The 20,217-nt window shown below is 48.2% G+C and overlaps 1 protein-coding gene across 4 annotated transcripts in view; it reads right to left on the reverse strand.

The window, feature by feature from the left end:
• RCAN2 (regulator of calcineurin 2) overlaps positions 1–20,217 on the reverse strand; it is a 145,732-nt gene that overhangs the window by 105,957 nt on the left and 19,558 nt on the right. For 2 of the 4 annotated variants that reach the window (XM_068280176.1, XM_068280177.1), the window contains exon 2: positions 7,024–7,250. In XM_068280176.1, coding sequence (XP_068136277.1) covers positions 7,024–7,248 — 225 coding nt within the window. In that variant the 5' untranslated portion in view covers positions 7,249–7,250. Of the gene's footprint in view, positions 1–7,023; positions 7,251–14,923; positions 15,018–20,217 lie in introns of those variants that run through there. The other 2 variants (XM_068280178.1, XM_068280179.1) reach the window with 2 other exon arrangements.

Below are 20,217 nucleotides of genomic sequence, written 5' to 3' on the forward strand. Positions count from 1 at the left end.
TTCAATCAGCTGGACAGTCACTGTTGTTCTGTCATTGCGACCATTTGGGCTGGAAAACCGCCATGGCCTGCACTCTCGCCATGGTGCGCACCAGTCCAGCATGGTCGTCACAACACAAACAGCTGTTTACCCTGCATTACACAGTGAGTTTGGTGTGTCAGTGTGAAGCAGAACTCTAATTACACTACCTGATTGATGTATACACATGCAAGATGTTTTAAAGCACTTTAGGCCTCCAATTTAGCATTCAATGTGATTGCTGCCCTTAAAACGCTGCTTTGCGTCAAATCCAGATTTTCCCCGGGACTTTTGGCATCTATCCCACTCCTCCATGCAAAAACTCAGATGTTAGACCCCTTGAAACATCTTTTCTATCACTTTTGTGGCCAGCATAAATGTTTCTAGTTTTCGCCTCCCTATTGAAGTCTATTGCGGTTCGCAAAAGTTTGCATGTTCGCGAACGTTTGCGGAGGTTCGCGAACCGAAAATCGGAGGTTCGGGCCATCTCTACACCTCATGATTCGAGTCTTAGTGACTGACAATCCATTAGGTGTTGGGCGCTGTGTTGAGCATTAGAGAAGAGAGGCGTTTTGTACCGTTGTGGTGAAAGTTATGTGCTGTGAGTATTACAAGTATCTGTGGAAGTTGCCATTGTGCGAGTAGTACGTTAATCCCATATAGGCTTTGTACAGGCTAAGAGATTAGCGTTCACACAGCTTCAGTAAGTGGAACAGAATACATGGGAATCCAAGCAGAAAATGACTGGAGAGCCAGCACTGACAATATCACAGATAAGTTTATTTTTTGCCCAGACGCTCATCCTTTTAAACCAATCATCTCACGGGCTTATCTTCCAGCTTAATATAGCAAATGAAAAAAAGTCACTGGAATCTGAGGATAAGGCCTCTGGCCAACTACGCGACACCACTTACTCTGTCAGAACTGTCATACGGGCTCGAGTAGAGCAGATCGCACTAAGAAAATAAAAGTAAAAAATCAAGTTATTCCCCATTATTTGCATAAAGGTGCCCACTAGCGGCACAATTTTTTCAGCAGTTGTGATCTTGACGCAATTTTTATGATCGAAAAATCAATGCAAAATGATTCTTTGGTTGACTGGCATGGAAAATGCAATCAATCAGGATGATGGATTTTACGATCCTATCTGAAGAGAGAAAAATGTCCTAATGACCAGTTTATGGGAGCAATAATTATCCTGCGATTACTTTCAAATCAATAAAATTGTGTCAGAGGATCGCATCTGATAAAAAAATTTCATTGTTAGTGGGTACTTTTGCATTAATTTAAAGACAAAGCACCACAACCACCCAGAGGCTGTAAGCAAGCCCACCAGAATCGCAGCCTACAACCTGTATGCCACTGCCACCGAAAGTCTGTGCGCGCGCTCACCTCGCTATCCTTGCCTAAAACGCATATGCCACTGCCCCCGAAAGCATATGCGTGCACAACACAATGCAAACATCAACATCAAAAGCTTGCATGCGCACACCACAGCCTCCGCCTACAGCGCGTACACCACTCCCCCAAAATCCTGCGCACACCACAACCACCGCCTACAGCGCGTACACCACTCCCCCAAAATCCGGCGCACACCACAGCCACCGCCTACATCGCGTACATCGCTCTCTCAAAATCCTGCGCACACCACAACCACCGCCTACAGCGCGTACACCACTCCCCCAAAATCCTGCGCATACCACAGCCACCGCCTACGGCGCGTACACCACTCCCCCAAAATCCTGCGCACACCACAGCCACCGCCTACAGCGCGTACACCACTCCCCCAAAATCCTGCGCACACCACAGCCACCGCCTACAGCGCGTACACCACTCCTCCAAAATCCTGCGCACACCACAACCACCGCCTACAGCGCGTACACCACTCCCCCAAAATCCTGCGCACACCACAACCACCGCCTACATCGCGTACACCACTCTCTCAAAATCCTGCGCACACCACAACCACCGCCTACAGCGCGTACACCACTCCCCCAAAATCCTGCGCACACCACAGCCACCGCCTACATCGCGTACACCACTCTCTCAAAATCCTGCGCACACCACAACCACTGCCTACAGCGCGTACACCACTCCCCCAAAATCCTGCGCACACCACAACCACCGCCTACAGCGCGTACAGCACTCCCCCAAAATCCTGCGCACACCACAACCACCGCCTACAGTGCGTACACCACTCCCCCAAAATCCTGCGCACACCACAACCACCGCCTACAGCGCGTACACCACTCCCCCAAAATCCTGCGCACACCACAACCACCGCCTACAGCGCGTACACCACTCCCCCAAAATCCTGCGCACACCACAGCCACCGCCTACAGCGCGTACACCACTCCCCCAAAATCCTGCGCACACCACAGCCACCGCCTACATCGCGTACACCACTCCCCCAAAATCCTGCGCACACCACAGCCACCGCCTACATCGCGTACACCACTCCCCCAAAATCCTGCGCACACCACAGCCACCGCCTACATCGCGTACACCACTCCCCCAAAATCCTGCGCACACCACAACCACCGCCTACAATGTAAAAGCCAACAACGTCCAATGCCTGCGCAAAACACAATCCCCACCTACAGCGCAAACAACACCTCTGCCGAAAGCCTTGCGCACGCAAACAACCACTTTGTACGACGCAAACGCCACCGCTGTCATGCAGGGTTGTGGGGGGCTCTTATGTTTAATTAAGGGCGTTAGTTTAGTATGGATGGCAGGCGGCTTGAGGACCAGAGGCTTACCCCTCATGAGCACCCCTAGTGGAGGTTTTTATCCTTACAGGTTTACTTTAAACTTTTTAAAGCGGCCCTGAACTCAGAACTTTCTTACTGCTGTAAGAGATACGCAACAGCAGCTGATTCAAATCCTACAATAAATATGCAGTTTTTGCTTCCTGCTTTCATAAAAGCGGACACATTGTTAACATACTGTGCTTTCAAATGAGCTTATCGGCCATGGCAGTCAGCTGACACAGGGGAGAGATGAAATTACAACTTGTGACTAGTCACAGATGAGGAAGAATTAGACAGGCTAAACTCTCTAAATACATACAGGGAGTGTTTCTCTGTGTTTTCCTTCTGTCCAGTGCAAGAGTTCAGGTTCACTTTAAAGTGAATCAGAATAGGGAACATACATTAGAGGATTTCTAGGAAGAAGTTTAAAGTGAACCAGAGATGAAGCACCCTCATGTATTTTACCATATATATCAGTTGGAACATTAGAGAAAACGTCTACCCTGCTCTCTGTTTCATTATTCACTGTTCAGCCTGCTTGTTATCAACCCTGATAAAATCCCCGACTGAGCATTCAGTCTGGGTTTGCTCAGGAATCATCATAGCTGATTCTGTCTTCTCTGATGTCTTTTCAAGCCCAAGCCTGCCTCCTGCTGGCTCTGCTATAATAACTCAGCTATAATGATTCCTTAGCAAAGCCAGACTGAATGCTCAGTCGGGGATTTCATCAGGGCTGATTAGAAGCAGGCTGAGCAGTGAAGAATGAAACAGAGAGCAGGGTAGGTGTTTTCTCTAATGTTCCCACTGATATATATGGTAAAATACATGAGGGTGCTTCGTCTCCGATTCACTTTAAGTAGAATTTGCTCCCTTAAAGTGAACCTGAGGTAAGAATGATGTGAAGACTGCCATATTTATTTCCTTTTAAACAATACCAGTTGCCTCGCCGCCCTGCTGATCTATTTTGCTGCAGTAGTGTCTGAATTACACTAGAAACAAGCCTGCAGCTAATCTTGACAGATCTGACAATAATGTCAGAAACACCTGATCTGCTGCATGCTTGTTCAGGGGCTTTGGCTGATAGTATTAGAGGAAGAGGATCAGCAGGGCTGCCAGGCAACTGGTATTGCTTAAAAGGAAATAAATATGGCAGCCTTCATAACCCTCTCAGCTCTGGATCACTTTAATCTTTAGGTGACAGCAGGACGTCAGGGGGACATTTCTCCAACAGGCACACAGACCACAGTAACAATACATGCAGTACTGGTTAGTGAATTGAGCCCTTTATAACCAAAGGAAAGAAGAAGGCTGGATACCCTACCCGCTGCTAATCCCTAAACCCAATGCCACAAGGACCTGACCAGCTTAGCACTGCTTTTTTTTTAACCAAAAACAAAGTTTATTGGCATATTTCCAAAGGTCACAGTGAACAGGCATATAACAACATTATACAGAGAAAGGGGGCTCTCCGCACAGCACGAAAACAAGGTGCAAGTAGGATATATAATGTACATATATAGCTAAAGGGAACAGTCATATATTTATAAATGATTAATAGTGCAGTACTACAGTGGTACATCATGTAGGATAGTGTAAAACACAGTTTAGGATGGATAGAGTGACCACCACAGTACACATGTTGCCCTGAGGCAAGTTGGCCATATGAAATTACACAGACTTTGGACGTGTCAAACTTTATCTTTCCACCTGTCCCAAATTAAGGAGTATTGCTGTGCACGCTTCCTATGCGTGTACACTAGTTTTTTAAATGCTAGGGTATTTTCTATGCGTCTCCTCCAACCCGATAGTGATGGTGATTCTATGGATATCCATTTTAGGGCGATCTCCTGCCTTGCCGCAAACAAAGTCTCGCTGCTAAATATTTTAGTGCAGGGTTGAGTGTCTTCATCTATTTGTAGTCCTAACAGGCATATTTTAGGGTCGAGGGAAACTGGGCAGCCCATTTTATCGTGCAGAAAGTTAACAACCTGTAGCCAAAATGCCGCTATAGGCGGGCTTTCCCATATAAGGTGATAGAAGGAAGGGTTGGTCGAGTTGCATTTGGGACAGTTTGCATTGGAGTCAGATTTATATTTGGCCACTCTGGTTGGTGTTAAATATGCTTGATGCAAGATGTATAGTTGAGTGGCACGTTCTTTAATGCATACTGAGACTTTGCGTACATTGCTTAGGGCATCTTCCCAATCATCCTCATCAATATCTAGCCCTACTGCTACCCAACTGTTTTTGGATGTTTGCGTGCGGTCTAGAGCCTTAGAGTTAATCAATTCTTTGTATATATCCCCTATTAGATGTTTTTGGGGCCCATTTTTAATTAATGTAAGTATTGGGTGTGCCATTGTCACAACAGGGGTCAGAGTAAATTGTCTGCGGAAGGCATGAGCTAGCTGGAGGTAAAGAAAATATTGAGAGGATAAGCTAGGAAATTGGGCTACAAGCATATCAAAGGTTTTTAGTTTGCCGTGATGCAGAATATGGTCCAGAAAGATCACACCTGAGCGTTGCCAGAAGGGAGTATCTGGGATGGTAATAAATTCTGCAAGTGTTTTATTGTTCCATAGCGGTGTGTGTGGATCAAGCCCCCCAATGTTGTACAGGAAGTGTGCCCTTTTCCATACCAGTTGAGCTTGAGCTAGAATAGTGTTTGTGGATTTTCTTGTAGGAATATTTTGGGATAATAGGTCCATAGCTACACTTGACTTCCAGGGGTCCAGACTGTATTCCAGGGCTTCTGGGTTGTATAATTTCTCCATGGAGAACCATGTTGCCATATGTTGAAGTTGGGCTGAGAAGTAGTAGTATTGCATGGACGGGAGTCCACCAAGACCATTTGGGTTAATAGCTTAGCACTGCTTAGTGAATGCCGTCTTCTCACTTTTTGGATCATCTGTGTTTCGGTTTGATTTAGAGAGGCAGAACTTTGGCTTCCTACAAGGTGGTGAGAGGTTACAGATCAATGTGGCATCCTCCATGTAACTACACAGCATGACTAGACAATGCCAGCCACTGCTTCTCACTAGTGCCCTGTAAATAAACTGTGTGCCTTACAGGACATTTCTAAGCCATCTCCATCTCTGCAGAAAGGAGCAAATACAGAGATTCATTCATTAATGGCGGATGGTAAGAAGCTTAATCCACAAATTGCCAACTCGTTCCTCTCGATGCATTTTACACTGACGTTGCCCTGTTCTGAGGAGTCTCATCAACTGCCTAGGTTTAAAGGGAAATGGTAAAAAAAAATCCCTGGGGGGTACTTACCTTTGGAGGGGGAAGCCTCTGGATCCTAATGAGGCTTTCTCCCTCCTCTTCACCCTCCGGGATCCAGTGGTGGCAGCCCCCCAAAAATCAGCCGTCGTGGATGTCAGCTTCTGCAATATTTACCTTCTATGCTCCTACGCCCCCCCCCCAACCCAACCCCCACTCCCCTCCCCTAGAACCCCCCCCCCCCCCGGTGAGGAGATGGACTGGCCCAAAATCTGTTGGTTCTGTCAGATTTTTAACTGCCTTCTTTTTTTCATGATAGTGGTCCTTTAAATGAAATAAATATGGCAGCCTCCATATCCCTCTCACTTCAGCTGTCTATTAATGAAGAGCTATCGTAATACTGTGGCTAAGGAAGGGCCCTAAGGTGGGACACATGGGAAAATGACCTGCCATGCTGGGTGGGCCCTCTGGTTCAGGGGTCTGGGTGCAGTTGCCACTTCTGCATCCACTATTGTTGCACCTCTATTTACATACATAACTGAGCTAGCACGCTTATAACGCCAGGGCGGTCTTGTATTTTTAATCAAGCATCTCCTCACACCCCGGGTATGATTCCACCAGCTCCAGAATACACAGTAGAAGACAACTCCTGATTGGCCAAGAATTGACCAATGAGTTTTTCACCTTGTCTTCTGTAAGAATCCTCCATGATATTACAATCACACAACATGGTTAACATGTACATTATACTGACAAAAGGAAAGGTCAATGAAATGCAAATTATTCTAAATATATGCAAGACTATGCAAATGTTGTGTACAAATTTTTTTCATCTTGAAAATGGACCTAATTCCATCTCGGCAGGATTTGATTGGTCAATTTTCAAGTTGCATACAAAGTTTGCATAATCCTGCATTGACACGGAATTATTTTCATCTCGTAGACCATCCCCAACAGCGTATCTGGCGAATCTTGTGGTTGACAAGCGCCAGTAATATTCATTTCTCCTCTTAGGCCGGGACCTTACCTTGCTGGACTCATCTTCAAAGACAGACTGGTGGACGTTGCAGGCAAAGAGAGAGGTGGGCAGGTCATTGAAGTCTGTGATGCCCTGAAAGTCTTCTTCTGTCAAGTATCCGGACAAGTCCTTGTTTCTGTGTATCGGGTAGAGCAGCAGCAGGTCTCCACCTCCAACCAAACAGGCAAAATAACTGGTGTCCCTCATGCTGGCAAAGTAACAGTCTTCCCTCATCCCTGCACGACAAAAGCAAAGGCAACCGATAGGAATGCAAAACTGATCAAGAGATGCAGCTACATTTCTGAATAGTTGCAGTAATGTCAGGAATAGAAAACACTGTTAACATTTGTCTTGGCTCAGAGTGCTCGCATATTAACCCTTTAGCAGCCAATTTATTTAAGGGCTTGCAAGTGCTCCAGGCCAATTTATTTTAGCACATTTTTTTATTTATTTATTTTGTTACATTTTCTTGCTTCTAATTAGTACTGCTGTAATGTGTATTTATGGCCACTTGTCACTAGGGGGCAGTGTGAGAAAATGACAGAGGACTTTTACTTTCGGTTTCTATATTACCTGCTAGGAGAGAGAGAGATGACAGCATTCTAAGAATAAGAATTTACAGTACAACAAGTTCTGCCAACTGGGGCCAAAAGCAGTGCACTTATGTCATATGAGATAACTCTATTGAAGCTGCATCGACTCGGAAAGCCAGCTAAAAAAATGTTTGATACTCCTATGTAGAAGAAAGACTATCCCATAAAGCAAGGGTAGGGAACCTTGGCTCTCCAGCTGTGATAAAACTAAAAATCCCAGCATGCATTTGCCTTTATTAATCATGAGTGTGGCTGTCAGACTCCTGCAATGCATTGTGGGACTTGTAGTTCCTTAACAGCTGGAGAGCCAATGTTCCCTACCCCTGCCATAAAGCCTTCCTGGTCCTCTTTCTCTGTGCCCTCGGTCCACCCTTAACCCCCTGTTGAAATCCCACTCCTTCTGGAGTCCTTAGAAGGCTTCGGTAGCAGCCCTCGAGCACTTCATAAGACGGGCGGCTCTGTGCTGCGCATGCGCAACTCGCTTGTCTTCAAAAGCACTCAGGGAAGGTTTCCGAGGGCTCCTAAACGCTTATCACACCAGTTGGTTGAATAAATCGCGAGGAAGCGGAGGATCATGGACAAGGAAAGAGGACCGGGAAGGCTCCTCTAATTTATTAGTTCCTAAGTACCGTATATTCCAGCGTACAAGACGACTGGGTGTATAAGACGACCCCCCAACTTTTCCAGTTAAAATATAGAGTTTGGGATATACTCGCCACATAAGACTACCCCACTTCCAACGCACACCAAATAAAAATTAAAAAAAACAAACATCATATACTGGTACTGTACGTGGTACCCAGTATATGACCGTATACAGGTGATTGACTGGTTGGATTGGTCAACTCTCCCTCTCCATAAGCGGATTGGTCAGCTCTCCCTCCCTCCCTGTTTATCAGAGCGGTATGGAAGAATAGATTGTGCTGTGCCTATAAAACACGCCTCTTTCACCCTTCTGGCCCCGCCCTTGTATCCTATTTACCTCCTTCTCTGCCTCTCAGATTTCGCACACGTGGGCCTGCGCCGCATCACTACAGTCCTCAGCAGCGAGATCTGAGAGGCGGTAACAGGATAGGGTGCATCATCCGGCATCAATGACACCCGGCGTATAAGACGACCCCTGACTTCTCAGAAGGATTTCAAGGCTTAAAAAATAGGCTTATACGCAGGAATATACAGTAAACAGCAACAAAGTGGTGTAGTGGTTAGCGCTCTCATCCTGCAGCGTTGGGTCCCCGGTTCAAATCCCAGCTAGGGCACTATCTGCATGGAGTTTGTATGTTCTCCCTGTGTCTGCATGGGTTTCCTTCAGGCACTCCAGTTTCCTCCCACATCCCCAAAACATAAATGTACGTTAATTGGCTTCCCTATGGTAGGGATCAGACTGTGACCCCCTCTGAGGGACGGTTAGTGGCAAGACAATATACTCTGTACATCACTGCAGAATATGTCAGCGCTATATAAATATTACAATAAGTATAACCTTAAATTCATACAGCAACCCTTTGAAAACATACATGATCAGCAGTTTCAACACTTACTTTTCAGCATACAAATTGACAGGGCTGCTCAAATCCTGAACCGGGAGATACCCAGATAGTTGCTATCCGGATATCTCCCAGTAAACCTGTGCGGGGTGGGCGGGGGGGTCAATCTTACCTGTCTGACGTCTTCTTTGGTCCGTCCCACGGCGCCTCCCACAATGCGGTCCAAGCGGTGGTCACGCGATTACAAACACTTCCTCCTTCCGGGTTGAAGGAGGAAGTATTTGTAATCACATGATGCGCGTGGAGCGCATTGTGGGAGGCGCTGAGGGACGACCAAAGAAGACGTCAGACAGGTAAGATTGACACCCCCCCCCCCCCCCCCCCGCCCCGCACAGGTTTACTGGGAGATATCCGGATAGCAACTATCCGGGTATCTCCCGGTTCCGGATTTGAGCTGCACTACAAATTGATATTACAGCCCTTATTCAATTCACCTTTTTTTCCAGGAGATCATTTTTCAGCATCACCTTAAAGAGACTCTGAAGCCTTCAAAAAAAAAATCAGGTTTTTACTTTAAAAACCTTGTTAACATAATTGCCCCACCTAAAACGCAGCATCCCCGCAACTGAAAACTCGATTAATCACCCCTAACTCCCTGGGCAAAAATCCACGACTTTCCTGGCCGTGGATTTTGCTGCCCGGGAAGGCAGAGCTTTGGGCTGTAGCTCTGCCTGCATGCACGTCAATCAGCGCTGATCGCCGCCTCTCCCCGCCCTTCTCAGTAAAAGAAGACTGAGATGGGCGGGGAGAGGCGGCGATCTGGGCAGATGGATGCGTGTAGAGGCAGAGCAACAGCACAAAGCTCTGCCTCTCTACAGCACAAAGCTCTGACTCTCTACAGCACAAAGCTCTGACTCTCTACAGCACAAAGCTCTGCTTCTCTACAGCACAAAGCTCTGCCTCTCTACAGCACAAAGCTCTGCCTCTCTACAGCACAAAGCTCTTCCTCTCTACAGCCCAAAGCTCTGCCTCTCTACAGCACAAAGCTCTGCCTCTCTACAGCACAAAGCTCTGCCTCTCTACAGCCCAAAGCTCTGCCTCTCTACAGCACAAAGCTCTGCCTCTCTACAGCACAAAGCTCTTCCTCTCTACAGCACAAAGCTCTGCTTCTCTACAGCACAAAGCTCTGCCTCTCTACAGCACAAAGCTCTGCCTCTCTACAGCACAAAGCTCTGCCTCTCTACAGCACAAAGCTCTTCCTCTCTACAGCTCAAAGCTCTGCTTCTCTACAGCACAAAGCTCTGCCTCTCTACAGCACAAAGCTCTGCCTCTCTACAGCCCAAAGCTCTGCCTCTCTACAGCACAAAGCTCTGCCTCTCTACAGCACAAAGCTCTTCCTCTCTACAGCCCAAAGCTCTGCCTCTCTACAGCACAAAGCTCTGCCTCTCTACAGCACAAAGCTCTGCCTCTCTACAGCCCAAAGCTCTGCCTCTCTACAGCACAAAGCTCTGCCTCTCTACAGCACAAAGCTCTTCCTCTCTACAGCACAAAGCTCTGCTTCTCTACAGCACAAAGCTCTGCCTCTCTACAGCACAAAGCTCTGCCTCTCTACAGCACAAAGCTCTGCCTCTCTACAGCACAAAGCTCTTCCTCTCTACAGCTCAAAGCTCTGCCTCTCTACAGTACAAAGCTCTGCCTCTCTACAGCACAAAGCTCTGCCTCTCTACAGCACAAAGCTCTGCCTCTCTACAGCACAAAGCTCTGCCTCTCTACAGCACAAAGCTCTGCCTCTCTACAGCACAAAGCTCTGCCTCTCTACAGCACAAAGCTCTGCCTCTCTACAGCACAAAGCTCTGCCTCTCTACAGCACAAAGCTCTTCTTCTCTACAGCTCAAAGCTCTGCCTCTCTACAGCACAAAGCTCTGCCTCTCTACAGCACAAAGCTCTGCCTCTCTACAGCACAAAGCTCTGCCTCTCTACAGCACAAAGCTCTGCCTCTCTACAGCACAAAGCTCTGCCTCTCTACAGCACAAAGCTCTGCCTCTATGCGGAAGCGCTCCCCGCAATGTGCCCCAGGGAGTTTGTGGTGATTAATCAAATTTTCAGCTGCGGGGATGCTGCGATTTAGGTTGGACAATTATGTTACAGAGGGTTTTAAAGTAAAAACCCGATTTTTTGGGAGACTTCAGAGTCTCTTTAAAATAACCTTTCATCACTTTGCAGTTGAAAAAGTAATATAAAAATGATTCTGAGTATTTTCTTGCTTGCTGGTGGTTAAAGCAGACCTGAACTCAGAACTTCCTATCTGCTAACAAATAAGCAACAGCATAATAACCTTTAAAGTAAAAAAAAACTTTTCTTTATTACAGCTGATACAAATCCTGCAATAAATCTGCAATCTTTTACGGAAGCAGACATAGGGTTAACATCCTGTGTTTACAAATGAGCTGCTCTGCCGAGGCAGCTGACACAGCTGAGAGATCAAATTACAGCTGTGATTAGCCCCAGAGGAGGGGGGAATCAGGTTAAATTCTCTAAATACATACAGGGTGGATTTCTCTAGGTTTCCCCACTGTCCTGTACAAGAGTTCAGGTCCACTTTAATATTTACATTCCCATGATCCCCTGCACCCCATCGGAGTGATCCCCACAGTTTCAGCATGAAGGTCAGGAGGGGAGCTGCGGCAGCTCTGTTAGACCTCTCGTCTAATCCTGGTGAATAATCCATGTGTACACAGCGCCGTGACCTCACACCGATGAATAGGGTTTCATTTTGTCTGAAAAGTTTTAACCTTATTAAAATACCAGAGCAGGGCTGTGGAAATTCCGCCTGGTATTAGGTGTCTAAGCCCTGTTGTGTTAGCAAAGAAACAGTCACTAGCCAGCTAAACCTGACACCCCAATAAGCCGGCGGTAAGCCTAGCTGCGTACGGAGCCAAGGCACTCCTGTGATACACTGCCGCCATGCACTTCCTATACACCGCCGACCACTGGCGTACTACAAGTCCCAGCAGCCGCACATTACCTGTACACCGCTTACCACTGGACTACTACAAGTCCAAGCAGCCCCACACTGCCTGTACACCACCGACCACTGGCGCACTACAAGTCCCAGCAGCCGCGCAATGCCTGTACACCACCGACCACTGGGGCACTACAATTTCCAGCAGCCGCACAATGCCTGTACACCGTCGACCACTGAACTTCTACAAGTCCCAGCAGGAAGAGGCACTCTCCTGTAATACACTGCAGCCATGCACTGCCTGTACACCGTCGACCACTGAACTTCTACAAGTCCCAGCAGGAAGAGGCACTCTCCTGTAATACACTGCAGCCATGCACTGCCTGTACACCGCCAACCGCTGAACTTCTACAAGTCCCAGCAGGAAGAGGCACTCTCCTGTAATACACTGCAGCCATGCACTGCCTGTACACCGCCAACCGCTGAACTTCTACAAGTCCCAGCAGGAAGAGGCACTCTCCTGTAATACACTGCAGCCATGCACTGCCTGTACACCGCCAACCGCTGAACTTCTACAAGTCCCAGCAGGAAGAGGCACTCTCCTGTAATACACTGCAGCCATGCACTGCCTGTACACCGCCAACCGCTGAACTTCTACAAGTCCCAGCAGGAAGAGGCACTCTCCTGTAATACACTGCAGCCATGCACTGCCTGTACACCGCAAACCGCTGAACTTCTACAAGTCCCAGCAGCCGCACACTACCTGTCGACCGCTGGACTACTACAAGTCCCAGCAGGAAGAGGCACTCTCCTGTGATACAATGCCACCACGCACTGCCTGTACACCGCTGACCGCTGGACTACTACAAGTCCCAGCAGGAAGAGGCACTCTCCTGTGATACACTGACACCACGCACTGCCTGTACACCGCTGACCGCTGGACTACTACAAGTCCCAGCAGGAAGAGGCACTTCTGTGATACACTGCAGCCACACACTGCCTGTACACCGCCGACCGTTGGCATAATACATGTACCAGCAGCCACACACTGCCTGTACACCGCTGACCGCTGGCATACTACAAATCCCAGCAGTTGCACACTACCTGTATACTGCCGACCGCTGGACTACTACAAGTCCCAGCAGGAAGAGGCACTTCTGTGATACACTGCAGCCGCGCACTGTCTGTACACCGCCGACCGCTGGCATAATACAAGTTGCAGCAGGAAGAGGCACTTCTGTTATACACTGCACCTGTACACCGCCGACCACTGGCCTACTACAAGTCCCAGCAGGAAGAGGCACTTCTGTGATACACTGCAGCCGTGCACTGCCTCTACACTGCTGACTGCTGGACTACTACAAGTCCCAGCAGGAAGAGGCACTTCTGTGATACACTGCAGCCGCACATTGCCTGTACACCGCCGACTGCTGGCCTGCCTACTGCAAGTCCCAGCAGGAAATGAAGACCCCATGGAAGAGACAAGGGCAAGGAAATGGAAGTATAAAAGCGGTGTAGTTGCCCATAGCAAAACAAGAAGTGTATTTGTAACATATATATGTTGGCAGCACGGTGGCGTACTGGTTAGCGCTCTTGCCTAGCAGCACTGGTTCCCTGGTTCGAATCCCAGCCCGGTCAACATGTGCAAAGAGTTTGTATGTTCTCCCTGTGTCTGTATGGGTTTCCTCTGGGCACCCCGGTTTCCTCCCGCATCCCAAAAACATACAGATAAGTTAATTGGCTTCCCCCTAAATTAGCCCTAGACTATGATGCATGCACTACACTAGACATATGACTATGTACTAGAGTGTGAGCTCCTCTGCGGGACAGTTAGTGACAAGACAATATACTCTGTGTAATCTGTCGGCGCTATATAAATACTTAAATAAATAAAATAGGCCAATCTCAAATTTTTCACTGATAAATAATGTAAATACACAGTTGCGGTCACATTATTATGAACACCTATTTAGAATGAACGCCCATGGCAGCACAGATGCGACTAAAGGGGCCCATACACTGGTTGATTTCAGCCATCGATTGATTCTATGGAATCGATCGATTGGTAATTGATTCTATCAAATCTATTGATCGATGTGAGACCGATTTCGATCAATTTGATCTATCAGACAGGATGGAAGATCTAGGTTGATCTGCTGCTGGCAGCAGATAGATGGCCCATAGAGTTGCATTGGATCTAATGGTCCAATAATGCATTTAGATAGATTTCCAATAGATTTCATTCTGTAATCTATTAAAAATCTGTTCCTAGTGTGTGGCACACATCAGATTCAGATTCGACCTGACAGGCATCTGACAGGAATCCATCTGACGGTCGAATCTGCTGCAAATCTATAAGTGTATGGCCACCTTAAGTAAGATGCTATAGAGCTGTGATGGTGGACACTTTAGAGACGAATGCCCAAACTGCAACCCAAACCCACTTACTGAAGCTGTCCTGCTGATCCTCTGCCTCTAATACTTTCAGCCATAGACCCTGAACAAGCATGCAGCGTATCAGGTGTTTCTGACATTATGGTCAGATCTGACAAGATTAGCTGCATGCTTGTTTCTGGTGTTATTTAGAAACTACTTCAGCCAAGTAGATCAGCAGGGTTGCCAGGCAACTGGCATTGTTTAAAGGTAACTGGTAAAGATTTATAGGTAGCTAGTGGTATCCCCCTAGTATTAGATAGCGACATATACTTTGCCCCCCCCCCCCAGTATTACAGAGCTTCTCCCCCCAGTTTGTGCAGCCAGAGCAGGCTCCCAATGTTAGGTAGCCTCCAGTATATATAGAAAGATGTGCCTCCCAGTATAGATAGCTTGAAGTAGCCCCCCAATATAGATAGAAAGAGGAGCCCTACTGTAAGTAGCTAGATGTCGCTCACAGTGTAGGTAGCCTGAAGTAGCCCCCCAGTAAGGGTAGACACAAGTAGAAGTCGTCGTCGTCCCCTCCTTTCCCTCGCAGGAGAGGAGGTACATACCTCTCCAGGCTCCACCCACTATCTATCTTTTCCTTGTGTTCTCACCTCGATGTTTACAGTATCCTCTCACTTCATGTAGCCCACAGCTGTAGTCATGGAGATGAGGACACCTAGGAAGATCATTGGAGGAGCCCTAAGAGGTATCTCCCAACTCTCCCACACTTCGCTTGCATTTCAGGGGCCCATCACAGACCCCCTTATCGCCAGATCCCAACACCACTCGCTAGGCTAGGGCGATGTACATTAGAGATGGCTCGAACCTCCGATTTTTGGTTCGCGAACCTCGAACGCGAACTTCCACAAAAGTTCGGTTCGCGCAAACCGCAATAGACTTCAATGGGGATGCGAACTTTGAAAACTAGAAACATTTATGCTGACCAGAAAAGTGATGGAAAAGATGTTTCGAGGGGTCTAACACCTGGAGGGGGGCATGGTGCAGTGGGATGCACGCCAAAAGTCCCGGGGAAAAATCTGGATGTGACGCAAAGCAGCGTTTTAAGGGCAGAAATCACATTGAATGCTAAATTGGAGGCCTAAAGTGCTTTAAAACATCTTGCATGCGTATACATCAATCGGGGAGTGTAATTAGTGTACTGCTTCACACTGACACACCAAACTCACTGTGTAACACACCGCACACAGCTGTTTGTGTAGTGACGGCTATGCTGGACTGGTGCGCACCATGGCGAGAGTGCAGGCCATGGCGGTTTTCAAGCCCATATGGTCGCAGGGCTAAGGTAGCTCAATGACAGAACAACAGTGACTGTCCAGCTGATCAAATTTGGTCTGTCCACAATGAAGCGACGACCCCTCCTCCCCCCCCCCACCCCCCGAGACACTCATATAGCCGGTGGTCATTGCTTCATTGTGATACGCAAGCCCCCCGCAGCAAGGTAACAATCACGAAGGAGAATTGACACATGTATGTACATGCCTTTTGTTTTGTTGTTGTTGCTGCTGCAGTGCAGCCAGAAAAATTAGGCAGACATGTACACGCACCAGAAAAATTATTATAGCGGCCGCTGTTAGCAGCGGCCTTAAAAATTCAGAAATCCGCCTGGAGTCCTGCTGGACCCTGTTGATGGTGGCGGAGAAGGCAGTCAAGTTGACCCAATGGGCTGTGTAAGGAATGTACCTGCCCTGACTGTGCTTGGCAGACCAGGCATCCGTGGTCAGATGGACCATTGACCCAACGCTGTGTGCCAGAAATGACACCACTTGCCTTTCAACTTCACAGTATAGTTTGGGTATTGCCTTTTTTGAGAAATAATTGCGGCCTGGTATCTTCCACTGCACTTCCACTCAGAGTCCACCAGCTGGTATGGTAACAGCTGGCAAGCTAACAGTTTCGTCAAGCCAGCTGGCAGACCCCGGGCAAGGGGGTGACTGGCAGACATTGGCTTCTTCCGCTCAAAGATTTCCCTCGATGACACCTGGCTAGCTGTGTGCAGAGGAGCAGGAACCTCTCAAGGTGAGAGGCGAAGTGGAGGAGGGTGGCTGTGATTGTGAAGGTGCAAGGTAGAAAGCGGCTGAAGATGATGCACCTGAAGGAGGAAGAGGAGAAGGAGGGTGGCTTTGCTTTTGTGTGCTGCTTTTCCTCTGGTGCTCTTCCCATTGCAGTTTGTTCTCCATGTGTCTTCTTAAAGAGAACCCGAGGTGGGATTTAATTATGTTAGTGGGGCACAGAGGCTGGTTGTGCACACTAACACCAGCCTCTGTTGCCCAATGGTGTGCCTCCAGGACCCCCCTGCGCGCCGCTATACCCCCCGCAGTGCTGGAGACACACAGCGTGTCGCCAGCACAATGTTTACCTATGCACTGTCTGTCAGCGCCGCTCCCCCGCCTCCTCCGTATCGGCGCTACCCGCCCGTGTCCCTTCCCTCCCGCTGATTGGAGGGAAGTGACGCGGGCAGGTGGCATCAGCAGGTGGCATCAGCAGCTGACGTTGAAGGGCATGTTGGCTGGCTGGCCATAGGTGGTGATACATGGCGCCGGACACTGCCACCAGCTGTTTCTGACGACGAGCTCCCCCTGCTTCTTTCAGCAACTTGTCTCCTCCTACTCCTCTCTGGCTCCCCCTCTGAAGTGTCCCCTTGGTCATCTTGTCTCTTAGGATCCCACGTGGCATCCGTATCATCATAATCATCCTCCCCAGCTTTGCTTGCCTCAGACACCTCATAAACTGCACCAACAGCAGGTACTTCATCATCATCCTCCTCACACGCTATGTCCATAGTGACTCAGACATATGAGGTGGTGTAACTTGCTTAGCGCCTTCATCTTGTTGTAACAATAATTCCTGTGAATCAGTTAATTCCCCACCAAATAACTCCTGCGAAGTGTCAAATGCAGCGGATGTGGTGCTTGTAGTAGCGCTGGTGGCTGCGGAAGATGAGGTGTTCTGTGTTGAATAGTCAACCACGTCCTGACAATCCTGGGAGTTGATGGGACGTGCCTTCTTTGGAGCACTGTACTTTGGTCCAGGGCCGGACGAAATCACGTCAGCACGACCTCGAACAGACCTGCCGGGTGACCTGCCTCTGGGTCTGCCCCTGTCTCTGTCTCTACCTGTTTTGTCCATATCTGGGGGGGGGGGGGGGTAGGTAGGTGCACTGAACAACAACAGGTGGGTATACAGTGATTGGTATTAGAAATGTGCAGCTGCCTGTCACACACACAGGTACCCTGAACAGGTGCAGTGAAACTGCGTGCGCTCACGTAGGTAGGTAGGTGCACTGAACAACAACAACAGGTGGGTATGCAGTGATTGTTATTAGAAATGTGCCGCTGCCTGTCACACACACAGGTACTATGAACAGGTGCGATCATGTAGGTAGGTAGGTAGGTGCACTGAACAACAACAACAGGTGGGTATGCAGTGATAGTTATTACAAATGTGCAGCTGCCTGCAGGGCTGTGGAGTCGGAGTCGAGGAGTCGGGGCAATTTTGGAGTCCCGGAGTTGGAGTCGGAGTCATTGATTTCATAAACGGAGGAGTCGGGAGACGGAGTCGGATGATTTTTGTACAAAATCCACAGCCCTGTTAAGTATTAGGCTAAGGAGTTGGAGTTGAGGAGTCGGAGCCATTTTGAGTACCCGGAGTCGGAGTTGGAGTCAGAGTCATGGTTTCATAAACTGAGGAGTCGGAGTCGGAAGATTTTTGTCCCAACTTCACAGCCCTGGCTGCCTGTCACACACACAGGTACCCGGAACAGGTGCGGTCATGTAGGTAGGTGCACTGAACAACAACAACAACAGGTGGGTATGCAGTGATTGTTGCACCTGTCACACAAATATGCACCTGTCATACACACAGGTAGTCACTGAATGTGCCGGGCTGGCAGTGGCACAGTAGGAATTACCAAGGCTGTGTATGCAACACAAGTGTCAGTGGGACATACACAAAAAAAAATAGATCACAAGAACAACATTAGCTCTCAAAAGAGCTGTTGAGGATGAGGAGTGCTTTTTAGCAATAAGTAAAAGCAAGGCGCAAGCTAACAAGCCTAACACAAGAGCCTAACTAAGCTTTCCCTATGTCAGCAGGTTCTTCTCTCCCTTCTCTAATTACTGCAGCCACACGAGTGAATGAAATGGCTGACACTGCCTGCCTTTTATAAGGGGGGGGGGGGGCTCCAGGAGGGAGTGTAGCCTTATTGGCTACCCTGTGTCTGCTGACTGTGATGTAGATGATGTATTATAAGGGGCGGGGCGAACCGCAATAAAGTTCGCGTTCGATCGTGAACGTGAACCACCGAAGTTTGCGCGAATAAGTTTGCATGCGAACCGTTCGGGCCATCTCTAATGTACATGCAGCTGCCAGTAGAAGGCCAAGTCCCGTACCTATCTTCATTCAGTGCTACAAGAGTACTGGTTAAAGGGAACCAGAGAGGATGAACTATACATACCTGGGGCTTCCTCCAGCCCCATACGCACGGATCGCTCCCACGCCGCCGTCCTCCGCTGCCTGGATCCCCTGCCACCGGGTCCCGTCATTGCCGCGAGTTGGCAAGTCGGCCGGCGGACACGGCCAATTCTCCGCATCACAGGGTGCTCTCCCCATACAGATACGCATGTGGCTGCTTACTGCGCAGCCGCATGCGTACATGTATGGAGGGAGCCCCTGTGTTGCGGACAATTGACCGCGTCCGCCGGAAGTGACGGGCCCGGTACCGGCGGATCCAGGAAGCTGAGGACGGCGGCGTGGGAGCGATTCAGGCTTATGGGGCTGGAAGAAGCCCCAGGTATGTATAAAATCTTTGCCTTTTTTCACCCCTCGTTCCTCTCTGGTTCCCTTTAAAGAGACACTGAAGCGAAAAAAAATATATGATATAATGAATTGGTTGTGTACTATGAATAATTACTAGAAGATTAGAAGCAAAGAAAATATTCTCATATTTTTATTTTCAGGTATATAGTGTTTTTTCTAACATTGCATCACTCTATAATATGTCCAGATTACACAACACTCAGCATTCAAAATGAGACTTTCAGAGCAGTCTGTGAAGTAATAAACTCTTCTCTGCTAGAGGAAAAGTAAACAGTTCAATTACAGTTCAGATAATAAAAGTCAGATAACAGCCCTCTCCATGACCAAGTTGGTCGGAGAGCTTAATAGCTTTTTTGCATAGAGATAACAACTGGAGTTTCTCAACTCTTCCTGCACTGGAAACAATTAGACTGATGTATCTGATCTTAATGTTTTTTTTCTTAGCTGTACTACACATACAAATCATAATATCATCATTTTTTTTCGCTTCAGTGTCTCTTTAAGGGCTCTGCCCTCTAACACAGGAGATCAGGGTTCAAATCTCATCTCTTCCTGATTAGTAAGCCAGCCGCTATTCAGTAAGGAGATCTTGAGACTCCCTAACACTGCTGCTGCCTACTGAGCGCCCCCTAGAGGCTGCAGCTCCAGCGTTTTGAGTCCATCAGGAGAAAAACACAATATAAAATGTTTTTTGTCTTGTCTACGATTCCAAAAAAGGAATTTTCCACAGATTTCCTCTGTGGGTCTGATGTCGCCCCTTGTCCTGCTGTCGCGCTTTATCCTGTATCAATCGAAACCGGTCGGGTGAGATCGGGCAACCACTTATAACGACATTGCATAACTGATTCAGTACCACTTGGGGGAGGGAAGTGCAATTTGACTTGGAGGTCCTAGCTGGAATAGG

Source organism: Hyperolius riggenbachi, chromosome 4 (assembly GCF_040937935.1).
Source record: "Hyperolius riggenbachi isolate aHypRig1 chromosome 4, aHypRig1.pri, whole genome shotgun sequence".
NCBI classification, from domain to species: Eukaryota; Metazoa; Chordata; class Amphibia; order Anura; family Hyperoliidae; genus Hyperolius; species Hyperolius riggenbachi.